Below are 23,448 nucleotides of genomic sequence, written 5' to 3'. Positions count from 1 at the left end.
ATTTGAACTGGAAAAGCAGGAGCTTGAATCAGGGAAAAATTCTGGATCCACACTGCTGCCCTCTGGTGACCTCGGTGACCTTGTTGCACTCCCTGTACCTATTTCTGTTGGGTCATAAATATCACACTCATCACGGACTTCACTCACTGAGGACCTCTGATCTTGGTCCAAGCTTCCATAGATACTCTGAAGCATGGGATTTGCCATAGCTGCCATTGGTGGGTTGTAACTGTTGAACAGACTCTGGGTCATCCCAGTGGCAGCAGAGGAACTGTCTATGGAATAGTCACTGGTCTCTGACAAAGCCATAGAAGACATTGATTCGCGTGACCGCGTACTCATCAAATCACTGTCGTCTTGTTCAAAAGTCAAGGTCCCTGGTTCTCCATCGTAAATGAAGCAGTTGTTTACCGTCAGCTTTCCTAGGTCAGCCACTAAGATGTCTGTAGTCTTAGAGCTGTGTGGTAGCAGGATGATTGGAGAGTCTGCATTGATGTCCAGTTTGATTCTAGATCCTCTGGTGGCCTTGTCTGTCACCTATAACAAACATAGAGAATGCTCTCATATACTTTGTATCTATTTTAGCAACTTCTGCCAGGAGCTATTTGATGGAATTATTTAAAAGCTATGTTTTAAAATGTACTCATGTGAAATTATATTTTGAGTGACATTCCTAAATCAGCACACTTTCAAAATAAATGGGGTCAAATATAGGAATTCTACTACAATAAGCTAATGTACAGTTGCATAGATAATATTTACATGATTTATATAATTGTTTGGTGTTTTTAAATTAAATCTTTTACCCTTTTTCCAGCAGAGGCTGCTCGGTACCTCCCTAGAACATCCTGAAGCTGTAGAAAGTGTTGGAGAAATGCCACAAACTCCATCTGGAATCTGTTAGTGTGGATGTATCGAACTGAGGCCATCTGTAATTTAACACTGATGTCACAGTCTCTCACTAGATTAGGATCAGGAGGGCCGTATCTGAAACAAACATCATTAAATCACCTGTTTCATTGTTGTAACATGGTAATTCTATGTAGAATTATCAAAGTCTTGATCATATTCAAAGAAGTACACATTCATATACATGTATGAAATTTTATGAAATAGTAAATGGTTTAAAATAATTCTTACTTGAATATATCAAACACCAGAGCTTGGTCACCCACTGTGACAAATCTCTCCCGGTACAAGTTACCATGGGGCGACTTGTCAATCAGTGATAGATTACCCAGCTGTCCTGAGATTGCCATATTCTCATCTCTCAAGTTGACATTAGCTGACAGCAACTCAACATTGGCTCGAGATAACTCATATTCGGGTTTGTTCAGGATTAACGTGAAGCTCTTTACTTTTAGGTTAACAACCGAGTTAACAGAAGGCTCATTAGAAACTGCAAGAATCAACATCAGACAAATTAATAATACGTCCATGTAGCTGGCAAGAAAAAAAATTGAAGTTGAAAATTGATTTTTAAAACACCCCTTTTTTTGTATTTTATAAACAATATTCCTTATCATTAATTCCACAACCTTATTTCTTATTGTGGCTCTGCCTGATTGTTTTAGCCGACAATGAGAGACAGACTATTATCCGACAGCGAGATACTATTATCCGACAGCAACAGACTGACTATTATCAGACAGTGACAGACTGACTATTATCTGATAGTGACAGACTGACTATTATCCGACAGTGACAGATTGACTATTATCAGATAGTGACAGACTATTATCTGACAGTGACAGACTATTATCCGACAGTGAGAGACTATTATCCGACAGTGACAGACTGACTATTATCCGACAGCGACAGACAGACTATTATCCAACAGTGACAGACTGACTATTATCAGATAGTGACAGACTATTATCCAATAGCGACAGACTATTATCTGACAGTGACAGACTATTATCTGACAGTGATAGACTATTATCTGACAGTGACAGACTATTATCTGACAGTGACAGACTGACTATTATCCCACAGTGACAGACTGACTCTTTATATGACAGATAAAGACTGACTTCTTACCCAACAGTGACAACCCTGGTTGTTTTTCATGAGAACTGACCACAGACTGGTAATTTACCTGACAGCGACAGGCTTGGATCTTTCTCTAAGCTGACCTCCAGCTGACTGGCATCTGGAATTTTGGCCCCCATCCCCAGAAAGTCCAGCAGTACAACCCAGGTCTGCAGGTTAACATTGGCATCCAAACAGTTAAAGTCTACATCTATAAAACGGTTTGTCTGTAACGAAATACAAAGACTGCCAATTAAATGCTGTTTCTATCTTCATTTATTATTCATAAAATATTATTACTCTACTTTGAATTCATATTTAATTGAAAAATCCCACAAGTACTGCCTGTTAACCAGAATGAAAACTAATTTAAAAAATACTTACCTGATGATTACTACCCAGATATTAATAAAACATAATTTACCTTGTACATGTACAACATTTTATAACAATTTAACTGATGTTACCCTGTTGTAGTTGGCTGAATATTCTGGTGAGTTTTTGTCAATAAGCTGTACTTTGATGTGAACCAAATCGTCCTCTTTAGGTTTGGTTACAGATGATCGTCTGGATGTCCGTAGAGATGGAGGAGGGGTCTGGGGGCAGGAATCTTTCCTATTAAACACAATTTAAGTCAATGAATCCATATTAGTAAACAAATTTCTAGAAAACATCATCAATAATTAATGCAGTCACATTTGGTCTCCATGACTTACAAAATCAGGAAGTTTAATGGGATGAGACATACAATGTACAACTGTGACAGATAATATGAACTGATTTAAGGCAAGCACTTTCAATCTAACATAATTTCACTAATCAAATGTATTTACAGACTTGTACAGACAGTGTTTTTTTTTTTATGTAAGCAATGACATGACTGATATTACTGATAACTCATTATTAAAAAATTATGGGATAAAGAGCTAGGTTCACTTTATGCATAAAATGGCCCTGTAGATATACCAATTCATTGACTAACACCTTATGTTCAATTTTAAACATCAAGATAAAGTAGAAACTTTAGTGCATTCATTTCCTATTTAAATTTTTCTCCTTAAAGTCCAGGTCTTGGAAAACAAGCTTTATGGAATTGCAATGTTCTTGAATGTTAAGGAAAACAGCTATATTTAGGTACTTTCAGAGAAGAAAAATAATATGAGCGCACCCTCTGTTCTAAAAAATAAAATATCTTCTGTAATCCTCAGAAACGGTTCTATCAGTAAATAATTGCATATTTTAGATCAGAGATTGCGCTCTATATTAAATATCGAAAAATAGCTTTAAAAATTGGCTGTTTTTGTAGAATTGTTCAGGATATGAGGAAAATGATGCATTTCATGATGTCATAATGCATTGATTAGCCAGAAAATTATGTCATTTTTGGTAGATTCGCAATCGCCAATTGTCTAAATGAAATTTAATGCATTGTCAACTAAAACTAAGCAGTTTCAGTTTTTCAGAAATTCACAGGGCGAAAAAAGGCCCTAAGTGAACCTTTTTCTTTACAACTGAATGAGTTCAAGCAGTCTTCCAACTATCACAGAATTGTTGAAGTAGTTTTTTGAATTACCCTGTAGGTTTTCTACTTTTAGAGGGCTGGAAGGCTATTCCAGCACCTACAGCAGAAGCCGAACCTCTTGTTAAATTGCTCAAGTTGTCATGGAAACTGGAAGGCAGGGATGATGGTAGTGAGGCAGTTGGCATCAAAATCGTACTGTCTGGGCAGGAATGGGACAGGAACAGTTTTGGTTTCATGTGCTCCTTATCATCAGCTTTTGAAACTCTAGATTTTAAGAGATACATGTACTTATACTCAGAATCTGCATTCACTAACAAATCTTCCATTGTCAGAGACTGTAACTGGATTTCAATACTGGTGCTGTATGAACTACTCTTCTCAAATTCCATGGAGAAATTATGAAGTTTTAGGTCCACAAGTCCCTTCTCCCCCTCATCAAAATCCCCCTTCAATTCAACATTGAAAAGAGGCACCTCAAAAGAGATTCTTGTGATCATCCCTGCATCCTCTGATTTTACATCAGATTTAGATGGCACTGCTTCACTGGTGTTTGGAATATCTTCAGGAATGTCCGGCAAGGATTCCCGGCTTTTGTCTGACTTTGCTGACACAAAACTAGCTGAGAATGAGATCGCGGAAGAAGTCGTAGATGAGGAACTGTTAGTAGCTGTACCATGAGTTTTTTCATCATAGGTCAGGTTGTCCACAGTTTCTAACACCTGTTCATAGACTCCTTTAGAGAGCTCTAGTTTGATTGGAGTTGAAATTTTGGCCATTATCTCAATCACATTCTGAGAGGACGGAACATCCTGAGGGCTACTCTTTAAAGTCTCTTCTCCAAGGTAAACCGTCTCAATTTCCTGTTCCTTTGAAACATTTGTGTGACCAAGATCAATTACGATTTCCAAGGTTGTGTCATGCATTATTGGAACTCCACAATCACTTTGATTGTAAACACTATTGTACATTGCACTTTGATCAAGAGAGGGATCCATTTTGGATTTCGGATTATCAATGTCTACTGCATACAAATTTGTGTCTCTTGCCTCAACACTCAGTCTCTCATGATATATCACAGATATTTCTTTTCCTTCCTCTTGCATTGTATCACGGGAAAGATTATTGATTGAAATTTTTCCTAAGTGTGCAATCAGCACTTCAGAACTTGAAGCAGTCCTAGGGATAACAATCACCGGAGTTTCTAACTGTGCACTTAAAACAATTTTAGTCTCAGGTTCCTCAATGAAATTTTCTAATTGACTAGTTTCATCTAAAGAAAGATTGGAGCAAAAAGTACTGTCATTTATATTTGAAAGACTTCCAAGCATAGAAGCATCTGATGTCCGCTTATTTACAATTTTAGTAGCCACATCAGAAGCAGCAGATTTAATGGTTGTTGCCATGGAACTGGTGTACTCTTTAAAGTCTGAAAAACAGTCAGCAATGTCGTGGAGAAGTTTTGGCGAGTGGACATAACAAATGGATGCCATTTTTAATCTCACATTTATCAATTTTTCTTCCTTTCCTGACAATCTTCTCATCCTAGGTGATGCCTCCATATCCTGTAAAGTTGTCGTCTGCTGTACTCCCTTAAGAATATGGAAGGAGAATGCTTCCTCCTGCTCGGTGAAGAACATGGACTCCTGGGCAGTTTTGTACATAATGTCGTGGACAGGTAACTCCTGGACTTGAGTGAGAGCTGAGTGTGATCCAACACTGAACACGTGCTGATGTTTGATGTCCTCGGCAGACACGTCCAGAATATGGAAACCTCCCAACGACCCCTGAACATCCAGATGATTGTCTTTAGTAAAAGAAAAAAATCATACTTATTCATTCCATGCAACCAAAAACTTCATGCAACAAATCTTGACCTTATCAACATCTCCAGACTTTCTTTAGTGAAGTACAAACATGTACACATTAACTTTGCAACCTATTAACCATCAAATGTTTATGCTGATAGTTACAATTATTATATTCATTTATTTATTAAATATTTAATTGAAAGTGAAGTAAAATATTCCAATTGCAGGACCTACCTATGGTTGCCTCAACTTTAGCAGATGACATGGTTGCTGTAGCAACCTTATGAGCTTGCTTTATTCCATCTGTCTCTTCAATCCTCATCACCAAGAAGTTTAATCTGCTGAAGTCTGCTGTGACCTCAATTTTGTCAGGCTAAACATTAAATATCAAAAATTTACTCTCTACCTACATTTATTCACACAGTACATGTACAGTCAAACCTGTATTAAGCAGTCACCTACGGGATCCATTAAAAGTGACCTTTATACAGAGGTGACCTTTGGATAGAGGTTCATCTTTTTTTTTCCAAAGAATTTCTATACAAATATCTCGGTTCTGTGTTTATATTATTACACTAAAGAATATAGAAGAAAGATAGGTAGGACATCAGTGGTCTCACTTACTTTTTAAAAACTTTATTCCATAGATGCATGACTTGAAGATGAGTTAAAACTAAATTTAATGAATCCAAGAAAATAAAATACCAGTATATTCTTACAGGGTGTTGCATTATCCTCCATCATAATAACTTAATTTTTTCTATAATATAAATCAATAAAATTTATCAAATATTATTTTATCTAAACTGGATTCGTAAAATTAACATCAGTCTGTACATGTATTTTTTTTCATAAATTCAAATTGTTGTATAATACACAAACAAGTCACTGTCACTTTGACTTTCAGTTGATCAAACAGGTGCACAGGTGTCCTGAGCAATGAAGCGTTACTAATCCCTGACGGTCGTTTTCTCTTGTGAAATTCACGACATACTCAAGCCACATTGTGTATATAAACAGTAATCATGGTTTCTACAAATCATACAAGTTTCCTAGGTGTGAAAAAATGCCTATCATGCGTAAAAACATTTCACAGCTCTCGGAGTTGGGCATGCGATATTGTAATTAGCTTACACACTGTAAATGGGAGACAAAATTATTTTACATGTATCAATAGATAAATACGGTTACGTTGTTCTTTTTTTTTTAAAGCTGATTCCAAATCCGTAAGTTTAGGTCCTCATAATTATGATCGATAATGTTCGTTTTTTTCCTGCTAACTTTATCGGTCATTAGCATTGTTGTCCGAATTTTGTAAAACAAACAAGCAGTTTGTTAAATAATTCATATGCTTATCCATTAATATAAATGGTTTTAAATAAAGTCTATCTATTAATTTTTTGTTCATGATCCCGCAACACTTGACCAATTATTTACATTACAAAAATTAGGAATCAGCTGACGCCAGATCAGGTCACGTGATTGGACAAAATGGCCGCTAAAGACCGGGGAAAATGGCGATTTGGTTTGAAATTTGCTGACCGCGTTACACAGGTAACCGCTTAATAGAGTTACTTTATATAGGAAATATCATTGGGAGGAAATAAAATGACCGCATAGGACAGGTGACCGCTGGATAGAGGTGACCGCTATGACAAGTTTGACTGTATATGTTCTCTTTCTTCTTGTGTGCTTATACCTGTACACATCCTGGTACATGTAACACAGTAATAAGCACACAATTGGCAAGTGTCAAGCATATATTTCTGGATCTTTACCTCAAACACTTTCCTAGATGTCTATCTCAGTATTCAAACTGAGATGAATATCATATTGTAACAACCAGAGAACGATAATATCATACCAATGAACTGGTTCCAGCTCCCATATTGCTGACAATGGAGGATTTATTCACAGATCCTGGACCAAAACTTGACATTGTGGATGGGGACAGCCTTTTGACAAAATTCACCATTTCCATCATTGTTTCACAATTTCCTGCAAATATAAAAATAATTGTTTATTAATTGACAAATAAACTTGAAACAGGTATAAGAGGAAGAAATGTGCTAAGAATCTTCTCAATTCATTTTATAATCTTTGAAAAAAGTTTAGTCTCAATGGGGAGGAAAAAACAAAAGAAACTCTTAAGATTTAGGGGTTTTTTTTCTGGATCATACATGAATGTCAGTCTCTAATTTGGTGATTCTAGTTACCTATGACATCTAAATTGTTGAACTGAATGTTGGCCACTTTCAGTGGACAGCTGTAGTCATTACTGGGTGAATCCTCCTCAATGATGTCCACATCAAGCTTGATCAGGGCCTCCGAGTCTACCCCGGCAGATATGTGGCTGTGGTGGGACTCAGATTTTGGCCGCTCCTGTGACCCAATGCTGGACGTAGCTGTCCACAAGGAATGAATGGCTGTACTAATGGCCTCTTGGACGGTCTGTAGATGACTACTGTAGGAGGGCTGAGATAGGGTCTCTGCAGGGGATTGTGGGTAATTAGGGGAGGTGGCAGACATTGGGGAGGAAGGATCTGATCCCAGAAGACTCCCACTCTTACTGTCAATTCTAAAAATAATGTTTCACAAAATTCATAATTAAAAAGAACAGCTCACCTAAAAAGTTTTGTAGAATTCTATATTTTTCTACCTTTAATTTCCTTCTAGGCTAAAAGGAACAAACCTTAATGCAAACAATACCTCACTTTCAGTGAAAATACATGTATGTACAATTAATATCTTAAATTTTTTGCAATTTCTGTGTGAAAATTCAAATTCTTTTCATAAAAGTCTTCTTACGTGACATGTTTGTGTGAAGCAACCAAGAGCTCAAAATCAGGACCGTACGTCTGTAGGGCATCCACAATGAGCAGACTGTGTACAGAAACCTTCACTGCTGTGTCAAACGGTCGCTTGGTTACACTGGCCATGACGTTAGTAACCTGGAGCTCTGCCAAAGGTTTCCCAAAGCTGTGAATTTCTAGCTTCAGTGAGTTGATGGTGAACTGCCCCCAGAGAAGACGGGATTCTTCTACAGAGGAAGCTGTCTTGTCATCCTCTTTCTTGTCCTGATTAGATCTATGGAGAGTAAGATTATCATAAATAAGACAAATTCAATAAAAAGAAAAAAATCATAATTATACCATTCCAAAAATGCAACTTTTCGAAGTAACCAAAGCAAACTGCAGAAACATAAGAATTCTTTGAAAAGACACTACATGGCATATAATGGTCCTTCTTATAATAGGCTAAATAATGAAGTCATATCAGGTTTTGGGATCATATAGCAGTTTTACACTTGAGTCAAATACACAGCCTTTAAGTCTTATAATAGCAAATACAGAGAATTTCAAATGTATGTGTAGCTGAACATTGTCTACACACATACATACTTGTATAGTTGCTTACTAAATATTTCCTTGCATGTACATTTTAGGCAAATAAACATTTTAGGAATGACTGACATTTTTACTCAAGTCTTGTTATCTTTCTGATTGCATGGCAAGATCAAATTTATATTAACTTATATATATAAATATATATAGAATATCAATTTTATATTATAAAATAAAGGATTTTACACTTTATAACAGACCTGCTGTCAGTACCACTGCTGGAGGAACTGATGTCACTGAAGTCAGCTGATATAGACTCTGTCATGGATACAGCACTCTCCGAGCTCGGTACAGCATAGGGACTCACAAAGGCAGTGGGTGTGGTCAGGATGTCCACACATTTCCTCATGGCAGTCACCTTTAAAAATATAAAAAGAATGCTGAAAATTGTGTTTCAGTAATGATTTGTTAACCTTTTAATACTCTTTCTAAACATTTTAAAAAGATACATTCAGTACATAAATCTTAAATCTCTTTAAGTGCCAGGTGTCAGTTCCTGTAGCTTACTTTAATTTTTAGTTTGGTAACAACCTATCCTTCAGAAGCATCCATTTTACTTATATTTCCTACATATGTAATTACTGTAAGGATAGCTACCTAGATCAACAGACCCATACCTTCTGTTCATTAACATGTAGAGTCAGAGAAGGAAGATTTCCTGAAACAATCATACTGGGGAACTCGGGGTCCGTAGTGTGAAGGAGTCTCCTGAAAATGTATGTTCTCTGAGTGATACAAATTTTTTCATCAAGAAAAGTTAATAGCAGACTACAAATTCAAGTTCTAATATCATTTTTACCAGTATTTTGCTTTAAATTAAAAATTCAGCATTTGTAACTATTAAACATTGAAAATAACAATGTCAAGAATTTTCTGCTAGAATTTCCTTGCAATCATGATGCATATCACTTTACCTCTCAAAGTGTAAATTGATGCTGAATTTGTCCACCACATGGAAGTGAGTAATGCCCCGCCCTTTGATGTGTTTCCAGTTGTCTCGGGGTTTCCCCACCATTACTTGTAGGTCAGACAGGTCTAATGAGTACCTGTATGTGTGTAACACATCACCAGATTAAACTGAATTTAACACTATAATTTCTGAATTACATGTACATTACAACTAAATGACTATTTTATAACCTAAATTTCAATGTGAAGATTTCACAAACTAAACATACAAGCATGCAAGAAATCTGTTGGCCAGTGGGCTCAAGTGAGTCTGCTGGCCAGTGGACTCAACTTGTACAACATTAACAGTACAAAGTTTGTCCTAGTAAAGTTATAACTTAAAGTCAGGAATTTCAAGGCAATAACTGTTCCAGCTAATTACATGTACTTAATAAATTTATTGAAGGCTTAACAAACATAGGTGCTAGGTAGACAGTTGATACCTCTCATACAGTCTGTTGTAGAGCTGAGCCTCAGACAGTGCGGCGTGTGGCAGATCATCTGTCTCCATCATCTCCTCTTGTTTCTCTTCATTTTCTGCCTCACTGGGTGGGGTTGACATGGGGGTCTGAAAATCTTCTCCATTGTCTACAATTACAGTTGTCACATATAGAATGACAAATATGCAGTTTAGCTAAAAATATCTCAAAAATCTCATGCTTTTAACTATAACATATCAAAATAAATACTATATGCATTTGTCTCTGTGCCAAAAATATCTCACAAATATACACAATGCCTTTGTCTCCAAAAAAACTTAAGTAGACAAAATGGATCATTTGTGTACTTTACAAAGATCTATAACTCACCATCTTCCTCTTCTGTCTGACTAGTGGTGGCTTTGTCGGCTGTCTTATTGTAGAAGTGAAGGTGACCCAGATCTAGGACCATCATATTAGAGGACTGATCTGAGAAATTCTCTGGAACCATAATCTGAGGGGCTGAAATGTCAAGGTCTATGTCCCATCGACTGTACTTCTGAAGACAAATGTTTATTGGATTAAAAACAAACAATCTTAAAAAACAAATATCAACTTCAATACACATTATTTTTCCCAAAATGGTGACAGGAAAATGTTACTTGAAGCAAAAATAATACTCCCCCTCCCCTCTTTCTCCAAATTAAGAATTAGAATTAAGAGTTTAAATAGACAATTCCTATAAACATTCAAATCATACAATCAAATAGCCATAAAGGATAAAATGTGTATCTTTTTTTTTTTTTTTTTTTTGCTTTATATTTTGGGGGGCTGGTTTACAGTAGCTTTAACAGTTCTCACAGAGTTACCTACCCCTTCATCCCCTTCTAACAAGTCCTCCAGGGCATGTTTGAGTTCGGCCTTTGAACGCTCTTTAATCTGCTGAATCTGCTGTCTGGCAGTTGCTGTCAATAGGAAGTTTAATAAATCTCTGTTAATAACTTGAACATGCATCTCTCACAAATCAAGATTATCTCCCATGTACATAATCAATAGCAGAAAGACATGTGAGAGTATCTTACCAGTGAGTTTGAGTTGTGAGAGGCGAGAACTGCTGAGTTTCCTTGTGGTAAAGAATTCCCTCACTCTCCTCACAGAGGCTGGGTTATAAACAACATCCAGAGGTTTAGTCTGAATGTCCAATCTGCAAAAAAGTAAACATAAAACATTAAAAAGTTTAAACTTTAAAAACCATGCTTAATTTACAAGTTTGAATTCTGTGAAACCATAGAAAAGAAAGGTTCCTTGAATAAAGGAGAGAATATTTACTAAATATACAATTTACTGATGCTATGCATCACAGTATATTTAAAAATGCAGAGTAATGCCACACAAAGCCTGGGTGTATTTTTAATAGAAATGGAACTTTTTGATACCTACCTATATTTAGCTGCACTGTTTTTCTCAAAGAACAGTTTGAAGATTTTATCCTCTGATGCCTCCTGGCCTGGGGGACTGGATGGAGGCTTTGTTGTCTGGGAGGAAAAACTGCTCTGGGGGGATTTAGAGAGGGACAAGATTCGCTCCTGCAATGTTCCGAAAAATTCTATAGTCTAATTAAGCATTTGTATTGTAATGGTGCAGAATACTGGACAGCAAAATTATTGAATCTTCATCAAAATGCATTGGTAGACAAAAAAGAATTCAAAGAACCAGAAAATGAATAGATGATGATGATAGAAAAAATAAGTCTTGAATTTTTCTAGCAATACCTTTGGCTGCGGTGAAATAATATTAGGGAATAAAGAATTCTCCAGAAATTTATCTCTGAGGAACAGCCCCCCGACATTAACTCCAAACTTCATAGCTTTACTTCGAGGCCTTGATTCAAACAGTATGTTGATTGTAGAACATTCCAGCTCCATCATTGTCACCAACTGACTGCTCGAAACTAAAAAACATCATTCAGAGACATACACTGTGTGTTCCCATACCTTCCATACCTTTCGTATCATCATATTTAAATTTGGTAAGAAGTAAGAAGGGTCAAGGGATAATCAAATTTCTTTTAATAACTCTAAATTAGTGTCAGATTAAATATCAACACGTTTTTATCTTCTGACCATCTTGGTTTGGCATTCTGTGTTTGGGTGAATATTGGCCATTATTTATGCATTTGTCATTTTAGGTACCTGTGATAAAATGTATGCATGATTTCTTATTGATATGGACAATATTTTTAACTTGAGAACTTTCTATTCTTCAACTGAAATTGAATCATTTCTCTCCTTCTAATTAGTACATGTATATGGCCAAGATCTAAGATGTTATTTCATAGCTCTGCTTCAGTTGTTCTTGTGTGGTGAAAAATCTTATTTTAAATTGGTTTGATAATTGAAATATTGAAAACTTATTTTTGTCAAATAAATCTTTTTGCATGATTTCTTTTTCTATTTCTTTTACACAATTAGCATTGACAGAATTAAGAGTTATCGCCCTTTAATCACAGCATTATTAAGTATTTTACATAGTAGCCATGCTGTAAGGTACCTGTACCTGCTGGGGATGTAGCAGTTGTCTGCTCTTTGAGGAGTTTAAAGACCCCTGATTCCAGTTTAAAGTTCATGTAAGCAAACACAGTGTCCTTCTTAAGGAATGAGGTGTTCTCTGATGTATCCTGTACAACGTCCATCAATTCCTGTTCTATCTCTGAAATTTACACTTAAGTAATCAGTATCTTTCAATACATCCAGATAATAGTAATGGAAATCTGAGACCAAGAATCTTTCTAGTCAAACCTCATCTTGATCTTGATGGTGCTTTTAAACTAGGATTACACATTTAATCAAGCAATAATTCTCTTTTTACTAAATATACATACATAGTCATTTCATAATTATACGAGGGGCATTTGAAAAGTTCTGAGAACTGCTTGCCAAAATATTAACCATTTCACGGAAGTTAATAAGTTTGATACCATTGAAAAGAGCTGGAAAATCTGCTCTTATAGTAACTTCATTTTCTTATATTTATGACGTAATAACTCCAAAAATGACGTCAGAATCTCGAATGTTTAGCATACTGAAAAGTCTCATTTTTTGTCAACATGAGAACATCAAAAAAGTGCTGTCAAAGGCTTCTTTGAAAAGATATTTCAAAGAAAATTTGCATGGAGGTAGAGTAAGACTGTAAGAATGGTACGGTAAATCCGCAATTCCATATTTTATTTTTTTGCTTGGTAAATAAGCAGGGTAATGTTATCTTAAGCGCTCATAAAAGATTTTTATTTATATGATATAGCTGGATTTTCTGTCTATTATATAGCTCTCCACTATATTAAATAAAAGATATTCTACATAAAACTGAAGTGTAACAATGCAGTTTTCCACAAATGTATCTTTAGTATCAGGATTCTTATCGTTTATGAATAAGACGCACAAAAGTCTTCCCCCGGACTTGTTTCTGTGTGTATTTTTTCATATTATTTCAACTTTGACGATCCAAAACTCACTACTGCTTTTGACTTTCGACTCAAAAAATAAATCTGCAGAGTTTCATTGCCATGTACAATCTTATTTAATTTCCATGATTTAAAATTTTCGAACATATCAGATACGGTGGAGTTAGAACTACACCGGCGCCATTTTGGTTTTTACGAGAAAATAAAGCACACCCTTAGCTCATGTAGCTTAACCTCTCTTGAGCTTTAATCGTTCCCGCAAAATTGGTTAAAACACCTGACGAATTAATGCCAGCAAATTCTGCAACACCGTCCACTATTCTCCTGTGATTGTAAACTTTGCGATTTTCTGACAGCATAATAACATGCTATGTTTGACACATGCTTAAACCACCTTAGAACTATAGGAACTCCATATGATAGACTGTAGTCTATGAAAACATTTTTCCAACTGGTAGTTGTGTCCGTTAGCGTGCATCCGAGTAATGAACAAAAGATGACTTTTAAGATTTTATTTCACTGAAATTGTGTCTCTTGTTACGTCATTTTTATGGTCAGTATGCTAGACATTCGAGATTCTGATGTCATTTTCTGAGTTATTACATAATAAAAATTACAAAGCGACGTCACAATATGTGCATATTTTTGTGATCTGTCCAATAATATCAAATTCAGTTATTTCCCTTAAAACGCTTAAACGGTTAATATTTTATCAAACAGTTCTCAGAACTTTTCAAATGCCCCTCGTACAGTAAATAATATTCTGATACAAGTCACAAAGTTTTACCCTATGACCATATTCATTGTTTAGGTCTGTATGTCATTCATTACCTGGATGTACATAATGTAGTATGCATGTACAAAGTTTCACGGACAAAACTTCCACATATGTACACATACATATATATAATGTTTCTTCTATTACTTACTCATTAAATTTGTGTCTATGTGCATGTACATGTAGCTCTGTAAGCGAAACTCTATATGCATATTCATTACCTTAGTACTTCTGTATATATCTATGCATATTCATTTATACCTTGCTCTGTTACATCTTTCCTTAATTTAGTTGGTGGTTCCCCTACTTCCTGTGAGGCAGGCACTGACGTTGCTGTAGCCCCCATGTCTGTCTGGGTAGAACTATACCACCCACCCCACCCTGGGAACCACCTCTGTAAGATACCACCCTGCTCTGTAGGTGGTGGTGATGCTGCCTTCTCTGGTGCTGGTATCTGAAGGAAAAAAACAGTCTACCTACTATCAACTTTTCAAGAAATTAAATTCAACTTCATTACAAATCTTATTTTCCATATTATTAGTAAAGAATGAAGAAAAAAAGAAATTGTACAGATGAAGTAAAACTGGATAGCTTTGATTTACTAAATTATACGAAATGTTATCAATAAAAAACATTTTGTTTTCATAACACAAAAGCTCAAACCTTGTAGAGCTTTCCTTCCTTCTTCACATGATAGTAGGCCAGCTCTCTGAGAATTTTCAACTCGTCAAATTTCATTTCTGTCTCCAGTCTGGTTTTGGTAGCCTGCAACATCCAATTTATTCAAATGCTGTAATAATACTTCTTCAACAAAAACTTGATGTACAAGTATCAAGAAACAATGATGCAGGGGTCAAAACTGGGCCAAAACCCCATTTTCTGCAATATATACATGTATGTTCATGCAAGCAAAAAACTATGTTGGTACTCCCCATACCCCATAATTTAGAAAACAACTGAAAGTTTCGCATAGCATTCACTTTCGCTACCTACCGAGTCCTCTGGATTAAGTTGATGAGTCTGGAGAAAGTTTGAGTATACTCTGTGATAGGTACACACATTCTTAACTCTCTGTGTTATGAACTCTTTAGTGAGTTTCCGTTTTCTTTCATGTATGGTGTATAGTGTGGCATTTATGACATATTTCCACCACGCTGATGGTCTATAAATAAATCAAAGATTATAGGTATAGATGATTTCCATAGAGGTGATTTAAGCAAGAGTTATTTCCCCATGGCCGCCATATTGTAGGTCAACATCCCCAGATCCCTTCATTATTCAACCAAGTTCAATTTATTATACTGACACTGAGGTGAAGATAACACTGTTTCCTTGTGAATGTTTGTTAAAGCTTCATTTAATTCATAATTTCAATACTGTAAATATTTTTTCCCATATATTTCTAGCGTATGTGTTTAAAATTGGTTGCTCAATGAGGAAAATTCACTACTTTGACCTACAAGATGGCGGCCAAAAGGGAATAACTCCGAAGCAAAATACATCATAGGAAAAATATCTATAATCCTCATACTCAATGTTTCAATCTACATTCCCTTATAATTATCATTTAAATGGAAATTTATACAGTTTCATCCCCCACAAGTATATCTATTTGTGATTCTATTTAATCTGCGATACCAAACACATACACTCACAACATTTAGAGTATTTTGAGTTCTCAATGACTGAATTAAAAATTTAGCAAAAAGTGGACAACCAAAGAAAAATTTTTTTAAACAGTAACAGGTTAAATATTCTTAATCATATTCAAGATGTAAACTCTAAAAAAAAAGAAAAAAAAAAAAACACCTCTGAATTATATTAAGTTTTAATACCAAATACAGTGGTTCCCGTTTTATCGAATAGTCAAGTCGTCAGTCTTGTTTTATCCGAATAGCCGAAAATTAGAATAGCCGATTGCTCCATACCGAGTCCAAAGATAGATGTATAGAGCTACATGTATTGATAATACATCGTAGCAAATTTCAAGCTTGCACTTTCGTTTTCTTTTGACATGTTTACTTAATAACTTTACTAAAAATAATTTATTTCACTTACTTATGAATTTAATATGAATTTTTTTCTCAAATAAATTGACGTAAAGAATATATTCTTTGATAGTTATTGCCATCTTTCTTCAACACATGTTTACATTCCTTCTTCGATGGTTGCCATTTTGGAAACGGAAGTAGACTAAATGCTTGACTAATAACCGTAAACTATTTTTCCCTGGATAGATTGTAAATTAAAAATAAACAAAAATATTAAATATATGTAATTGTTTCGTTTTTATTTGTTTCTATAATACGGTTACGTATTTCATACTGTGTGTGAGTTTACCAGTCTCGTTCTTGTCTGCTGAAGAGAGATTTTTAGAGCCATGTGGAGAAAGATGGTATGAATTTTGAGACGTATTTTTATAGAATGGGCCATATATGATTTTTACCATAAATTTTGCACTGAAAAGTGAATAAATATTAAACCAATTGATCAAGTTAAACGATTGAATAGGCTTATTTCATTATCCAAGCAAATTGTCATACACAAGCTTATCAGTTCAATAATTAAAATTTCATGCCGAAAAAATTGCAAATAATTGTCATAATTAACAAGTGCATCATTGAACCCAAGCTGATCACCACAACTGTAATCAAAACATATCTATTTACTATGCCCACTATTGACACAGGTAAGGTGCCTGTGTGCGTCCAGCCGTAACTAATCCCCTCATTGTCGTACTCAAGCCAGTCAAGGTAATTGGTGTCAAACTGTGTAAACAAAGGCTTCACATACGAAGTTGGAGGTGTGAACAAGGTGCTGATTATCAAAAAACACTATGATAGTCCAAATTTTTGTATCGGATAAAACGAAATTCCAATACTTTCTCATCAGAATATCAGGTGGAATTATTAATAAATATATAAGAAATGGTTTTGTGCTCTGATATTATATTGAAATAGCCGAAATATTCGTTAAACCGCTATCCGATAAAATGGAAGCCACTGTAGAACATAAAAATAAACTTAAAATTTTGCTTCACAGAGAGAAATTGATTTAAGCAATTTCCAATCTTACCCATTCTTGACTTTCACTGCCGGCCTCCATTTCCGATTTTTCCTGCGTCTTTCGTATCGTTCCATCTCTTTGAGCCACTCTATAATACATTGATACTGTTCATCACTCAGACAGAAGGCCACTGTCTCCAGACACACATCCATGTTGATCCGTGGATTGTCCGGGGATCGGAGCGGCAAGGAGGATGTGTTCCTCTTAAGCTTTGTCTGGGCACTGACCGGGAAGAGGATGTAATCGTGTTCCTAAAAGTACATAATAGTATAAACTTGTGTAAAAAAGAGGAAAACTTCTTTTCTTATAGTAATTGAAAAGGTAATTGTAAAGAAAAGTAAAAAAAAAAAATCAAAGTTACATCATCGTTTTCGTTTCTGTGCAGCATACATATCAACTCTTTATAATGAGAGGTTTTTTTTTAGTTTCTTTGAGTAAATGCAGTATCTTAATTCACAGAGAAAGAGAACCTCAGTCAATGAATAATAGCCATGAACATGTAAGTTGTGAAAATACATCATTTCTTCACAATTTTTTAATTTTGCAGGTTCACTAAGCTATACTGACCTTAAATTTTTTCGTCTTACAAGAGACAAACTTTTCACTCTGTAGAGCAGTCTAAAACAGAACAAGAGGCCCAGGGGCCACATCGCTCACCTGAGCACTGTGGTTAGGAAAAAAGGAAAAATCAGTTTAGTATTGAAAAGCTTAAATGCATAAATGGTCCCAACCTACCCCTAAAAGGGAGTGGGGGGGGGGGGGGGGGTATGACTTAATTAAATCAACCAAAATTAAATCTACACTGCTTACATAATTTTTTGACTAACTGTGACTTTTTTTCTCTACAAGTTTGAACTTTCATTGTGGCCCCACCCTACCCCTGGAGGTCATGATTTGAACAAATTTGAATCTACACTATCTGAGGATGCTTCCATATAAATATTACAAACCGTGGCTTTGCTGTTCTTGAGATTTTTAAAGGTTTTTCTTATATATTCCTATGTAAAACTTTGAACGTTCATTGTGGCCCCACCCTACCGCCAGGGGTCATGATTTGAACAAACTTGAATCTACACTACCTGAGGATGCTTTCAAAAAAATATATCCAATCAAAGCTTTGCTGTTCTTGAGAAGAAGATTTTTGAAGATTTTTCCTATGTACACCTATGCTAAACTTTGATCGTCCATTGTGGCAACACCCTTACCCTGGGGGTCATGATTTGAACAAACTTGAATCTACACCACCTGAGGATGCTTCCAATATAAATATGACCAATCATTGCTTTGCTGTTCTTGAGAAGAAGATTTTTCCTATATATTCCTATGTAAAACTTTGATCGTCCATTGTGGCCCCACCCTACCCCTGGGGGTCATGACTTGAATAAACTTGAATCAATACCACCTCAGGATGCTTCCAAATAAATATGACAAATCATAGCTTTGCTGTTCTTGAGAAGAAGATTTTTGAAGATTTTTCCTATATACTCCATGAAAACTTTGATTGTCCATTGTGGTCCCACCCTACCCCCAGGGGTCACAATTGGAACAAATTTGAATCTACACCACCTGCAGATGCTTCCATATAAATTTGACCAATCATGGCTTTGCTGTTCTTGAGAAGAAGATTTTTGAAGATTTTTCCTATATTCTCCTATGTTAAACTTTAATTGTCATCCATTGTGGCCCCAACCTACTCCCCGATGTTCATGATTTGAACAAACTTGAATCCACACCACCTGAGGATGCTTCCAAATAAATATTACCAATCATTGCTTTGCTATTCTTGAGAAGAAGATTTTTGAAGATTTTTCCTATATACATGTATTCCTATGTAAAACTTTGATCGTCCATTGAGACCCCACCCTACCCCCGGGGGTCATGATTTGAAAAAATTTGAATCTACACCACCTGAGGATGCTTCCATATAAATATGACCAAACATAGTTTTGCTGTTCTTGAGAAGAAGATTTTTCCTATATATTCCTATGTAAAACTTTGATCGTCCATTGAGGCCCCACCCTACCCCCGGGGGTTATGATTTGAACAAACTTGAATCTACACCACCTGAGGATGCTTCCATATAAATATGACCAATCATAGCTTTGCTGTTCTTGAGAAGAAGATTTTTGAAGATTTTTTCCTATATATTCCAATGTAAAACTTTGATCGTCCATTGTGGCCCCACCCTACCCCCGGGAGCATGATTTGAACAAACTTGAATCTACACCACATGAGGATGCTTTCATATAAATATGACCAATCATAGCTTTGCTGTTCTTGAGAAGAAGATTTTTGAAGATTTTTCCTATATATTCCTATGTAAAACTTTGATCGTCCATTGTGGCCCCACCCTACCCCCGGGGGTCATGATTTGAACAAACTTGAATCTACACTACCTGACAATAATTCCACATGAGTTTCATCTTTCCTGGCCCATTGGTTCTTGAGAAGAAGATTTTTCAATAATGCCATTAATTTTTTGCTATTTCGTAATTATCTCCCCTTTGAGGAGGGAGTGGCCCTTCATTTGAACAAACTTGAATCCCCTTTACCCAAGGATACTTTGTGCCAAGTTTGATTGAAATTGGCCCAGTAGTTCTGGAGAAGAAGATGAAAATGTAAAAAGTTTACGACAACAACGACGCCGACGACGCCAACGCCGACGACAGACAACGGACAAATTTTGATCAGAAAAGCTCACTTGAGCCTTTGGCTCAGGTGAGCTAAAAAAGTATTGGTCAAAACAAACAGCTTATTTCACTTTAACCTTTATATAGACATGTGTATTTTTCAAATCAACTCTTCAGCATTGATATAAACTTCAGTCACAATCAAATTGTAAATCTGCATTCAAATGTACCTGTATAGTTCATATACATGTACTGCTTGCATAAAGATTCTCATACAGAAATTAATGTCACACACACAAGGTCTTTTGCATTTTTTTGGACAGAAATTAGTCTTTTTTATAGAGACCATAACATGGAAGTTGTCCCATTTTTTTCCATTTTTTTTTATTGGGAACAAGTGATCATCAAAGAGCAAGTCCATTGTTACCATTTAAGGAAAATGTGTCACTTACATAGTGGTATCAAGACAACAGGTCGCCTATCATTTCAACTACTGGTGGATTGAAATAAGTATTTTATAGTATAATACAGAGATGAGAAAATGATTGGTCTCCATCATTTGGACAGAAATCACTTAAATATATAGAGAAGCTAATACAAGTCCCCTATCATTTAGATAGAAATTTAATTTACACTGACACACAAAGATGGTAGACCCCTCCTCATTTGAAGATCAAAGTAACCTAGATAGAGATTCTCCCAGATTTAATTCACAGGTATTTGACTGAAACAAGGCTCTTTTAAAGACACCCCCTCAAGTCACCCCCCATGCATTATCTAGTTTAAAAGAAATGTCACCTACATAGAGATCATTGCGGGGTAGGTCCCCTATCATGCTAGCCTCAGTATCCAGATAAAGGGAGAAGTTCTGTAGGTCCACCAGTTTATACCGTACGTCTTGTACACTGCGTACATTGGATCTCTGAAAATAAATTTTCACATTTGATAGATGGTAACTATAGACAGTTTTCGATTGACACGATTTTAGCAAGAGTTGTTTCCCGTTGGTAGCCATGTTGTAGGTATACAAGCCCGAATTCTTTCATTATTCAACCAATTTAAACTTGTCATACTGGGCAATTGGGTGAAGATAACACAATTTTTCTTACGAATTTATATTAACACAAGCTTCCTTTTAATAATTCATAATTTTAGTAATTTAAAGATTTTTGCCCTTATACTTCTGCCATACAAGTTTAAAATTGGTTGCTCAAAGAGGAAAATTTGCTCGTTGGACCTCCAATATGGCAGCCAACGGGAAATAACTCTTGCTAAATTCAGGCCAGTCGAAAACTATCTAATAAAGAAATAAATTAACTTATACATGTAAAAGCAATCCAATATTCTTATGTCCACTTAAGGGAGGCTGTCTTTTTGGCATTTTCAGTAGAATTTCCATGATATGCCCCTGACAGAGTCAGACTTGATAACTATATGTTTGTCAGTGTTTTGTAATCATGACATTCACTTTCACATTACATTCAACTTGTAAAGTGTACAGGAGAAAACTGCTGTGTTCAAGAATCTTCACACCACTCATCACAACACATTCTTGCAACATATTCTAACAGAGTGACCAGTAATAACTCAAAGTGTTGCATTAATTTTTAATTTCTTTCCAGATGTCTTATATCAAGTCTTTTTATACCTTCAAAAAAGTGTCATACATAAATCTTTGCAAAAAAATTGTAACATTTCCAATGTGTTTACTGAGCAATTAAAAAAATATGATATTGGATCAGTCAGTGAAAGATATTGGAGCAGTAACTTTACCTCAAACTTTTCTCAGTGTTGTTGGGCTCATCCAAAATGAGTCAAGAAGCTATAAATTATCTAATTTGCCTTTTTTGTTGACATTTACATAAAAGGTACCGTATAACAAACCATTGACTACGTTCTCAACCAGAATGCTAGTTGCCAAACCCTCAAACTGTTTTTACTTTCAGCTTATAATGCCCTCAGGTAAACAGCTTGACTCTTCGGTCTGACAAAATGTATGTTGTCCTTGAGCTCACTCTGACAAAAACATGTTTTTTGGGGTTTTTTTTGTTCTTTTTGTTTTTTTTTGGTTTTTTTTGTTTGTTTGTTTTTTATTTTTAGTAAAAGGCTAAAGCAATGAAGGTTCTTATTAATTAACTTTAAAAGGCAGAAAAAGTTATATGTACATGAGTCATATGATGAATGAATTCACTGGACATACCCATTCAGAATCAGTGCTCTGAGCACTAAGACTTTTGATAACAATACCAAAGGCAAAAGGATGGTCTGGCACCAACTCATCATCTTCATATCGGATATGGACATCTTCTATGTTCAGCTGTAGTAAGGAGACAATGTATAAGGTTTCAGGTACATATGTACTTAACATCATAATAACAGAATTAATTCTAAATGCCTCCTACTGATATTCCTTTCATTAGAGTGACTATAGGAGCAAGAACATGTACATTGTATCTGAAACAATGTCAGAAAAATTATTTTCATTGTAATATAAAATGCTTTAAATTAAATCATTCAGCTGAGCTGGAGAATCCTTGAATTTTTTAAACTGTGATTTGTAATTACCTGTAAATTCTCCAAAATGTTGGTGGCTATGGAAGTTCCATATGAAAACCATGAGGATCCATAGGACTCTTTTTTCTCTTCATAGATCTACAAACATAACTGAGACTCAAAAAACGACTTTTTTTCTAACTTACTTATTACCATATATACTCACCTATAAGTCAGTTTTTTGGGAGTTAAATTTTGGTCCAAAACTCTGTGTCCGACTTATTGGCGAGTCATAAAAAGATTGTATTTTTCTGGACGACCAAAGTAGTATTTTATAAAGAACCCTGCCAATTATCGTTGACCAAAGTCTTTATTTATAAAATCATTTATGTATTCTAAGATTATGCATATTAAAAGTACAAGTATTTATAAATTCTAATAGTTTATCTTTATCTAAAGTGTACGTTACTTATTTTTTAATGAATTAAAATTAAAATATCAATGTCATTTTCAATAAATATTGATTGAAACCAGGATAAAACATGACAGCATTGATTTGAAATTGTCAACCAATTCTGGCAAAAAAGTGGTACCGACTTATAAGCAGGTCAATGGCAAATCCCTCCAAAATAACTGCAAAAAATTCAACCGACTTACAGGCGGACCAACTTATATGCGAGTATTTACGGTAGTATACAATGTTGCAGTGCAATCTTTTTAACATTGAAAAGAGTTTGTAATATATCCAATCTAATTAAAATTAGATGTTCCGAATCCGCTACCCTTCTCAAACATCTAACAACATCCCATTCGGGGTCACGTCAGAGCGTCCTTTCGATTACCCAATGAAATCGCCGTCGTCGAAATCTTGGCTTATAGTTCGGATGCG

The 23,448-nt window shown here is 35.4% G+C and overlaps 1 protein-coding gene across 1 annotated transcript in view; it reads right to left on the bottom strand.

The window, feature by feature from the left end:
* Positions 1–23,448, bottom strand: part of LOC133176623 (intermembrane lipid transfer protein VPS13D-like) — an 80,925-nt gene that overhangs the window by 46,665 nt on the left and 10,812 nt on the right. Inside the window, exons 6-33 of the mRNA XM_061311730.1 lie at positions 22,632–22,718; positions 22,267–22,383; positions 20,869–20,988; positions 18,004–18,054; positions 17,446–17,687; positions 15,364–15,532; positions 15,034–15,135; positions 14,632–14,824; positions 12,689–12,841; positions 11,905–12,083; positions 11,573–11,718; positions 11,215–11,336; positions 11,006–11,097; positions 10,523–10,691; positions 10,157–10,301; positions 9,680–9,811; positions 9,383–9,473; positions 8,966–9,123; positions 8,170–8,448; positions 7,578–7,939; positions 7,226–7,359; positions 5,596–5,734; positions 3,605–5,357; positions 2,499–2,646; positions 2,099–2,258; positions 1,141–1,399; positions 807–987; positions 1–537 (exon numbers count right to left, since the gene is read on the bottom strand). The exon at positions 1–537 is cut by the window's left edge and continues 252 nt beyond it. Coding sequence (XP_061167714.1) covers positions 1–537; positions 807–987; positions 1,141–1,399; positions 2,099–2,258; positions 2,499–2,646; positions 3,605–5,357; positions 5,596–5,734; positions 7,226–7,359; positions 7,578–7,939; positions 8,170–8,448; positions 8,966–9,123; positions 9,383–9,473; positions 9,680–9,811; positions 10,157–10,301; positions 10,523–10,691; positions 11,006–11,097; positions 11,215–11,336; positions 11,573–11,718; positions 11,905–12,083; positions 12,689–12,841; positions 14,632–14,824; positions 15,034–15,135; positions 15,364–15,532; positions 17,446–17,687; positions 18,004–18,054; positions 20,869–20,988; positions 22,267–22,383; positions 22,632–22,718 — 6,420 coding nt within the window. The remainder of the gene's footprint in view (positions 538–806; positions 988–1,140; positions 1,400–2,098; positions 2,259–2,498; positions 2,647–3,604; positions 5,358–5,595; positions 5,735–7,225; positions 7,360–7,577; positions 7,940–8,169; positions 8,449–8,965; positions 9,124–9,382; positions 9,474–9,679; positions 9,812–10,156; positions 10,302–10,522; positions 10,692–11,005; positions 11,098–11,214; positions 11,337–11,572; positions 11,719–11,904; positions 12,084–12,688; positions 12,842–14,631; positions 14,825–15,033; positions 15,136–15,363; positions 15,533–17,445; positions 17,688–18,003; positions 18,055–20,868; positions 20,989–22,266; positions 22,384–22,631; positions 22,719–23,448) is intronic.

Source organism: Saccostrea echinata, unplaced genomic scaffold, assembly GCF_033153115.1.
Source record: "Saccostrea echinata isolate AGI-Se365-2 ecotype Australia unplaced genomic scaffold, CSIRO_AGI_Sech_v1 ptg000077l, whole genome shotgun sequence".
Taxonomy (NCBI): Eukaryota; Metazoa; Mollusca; class Bivalvia; order Ostreida; family Ostreidae; genus Saccostrea; species Saccostrea echinata.
This window is presented reverse-complemented; position numbering and strand designations above follow the sequence as displayed.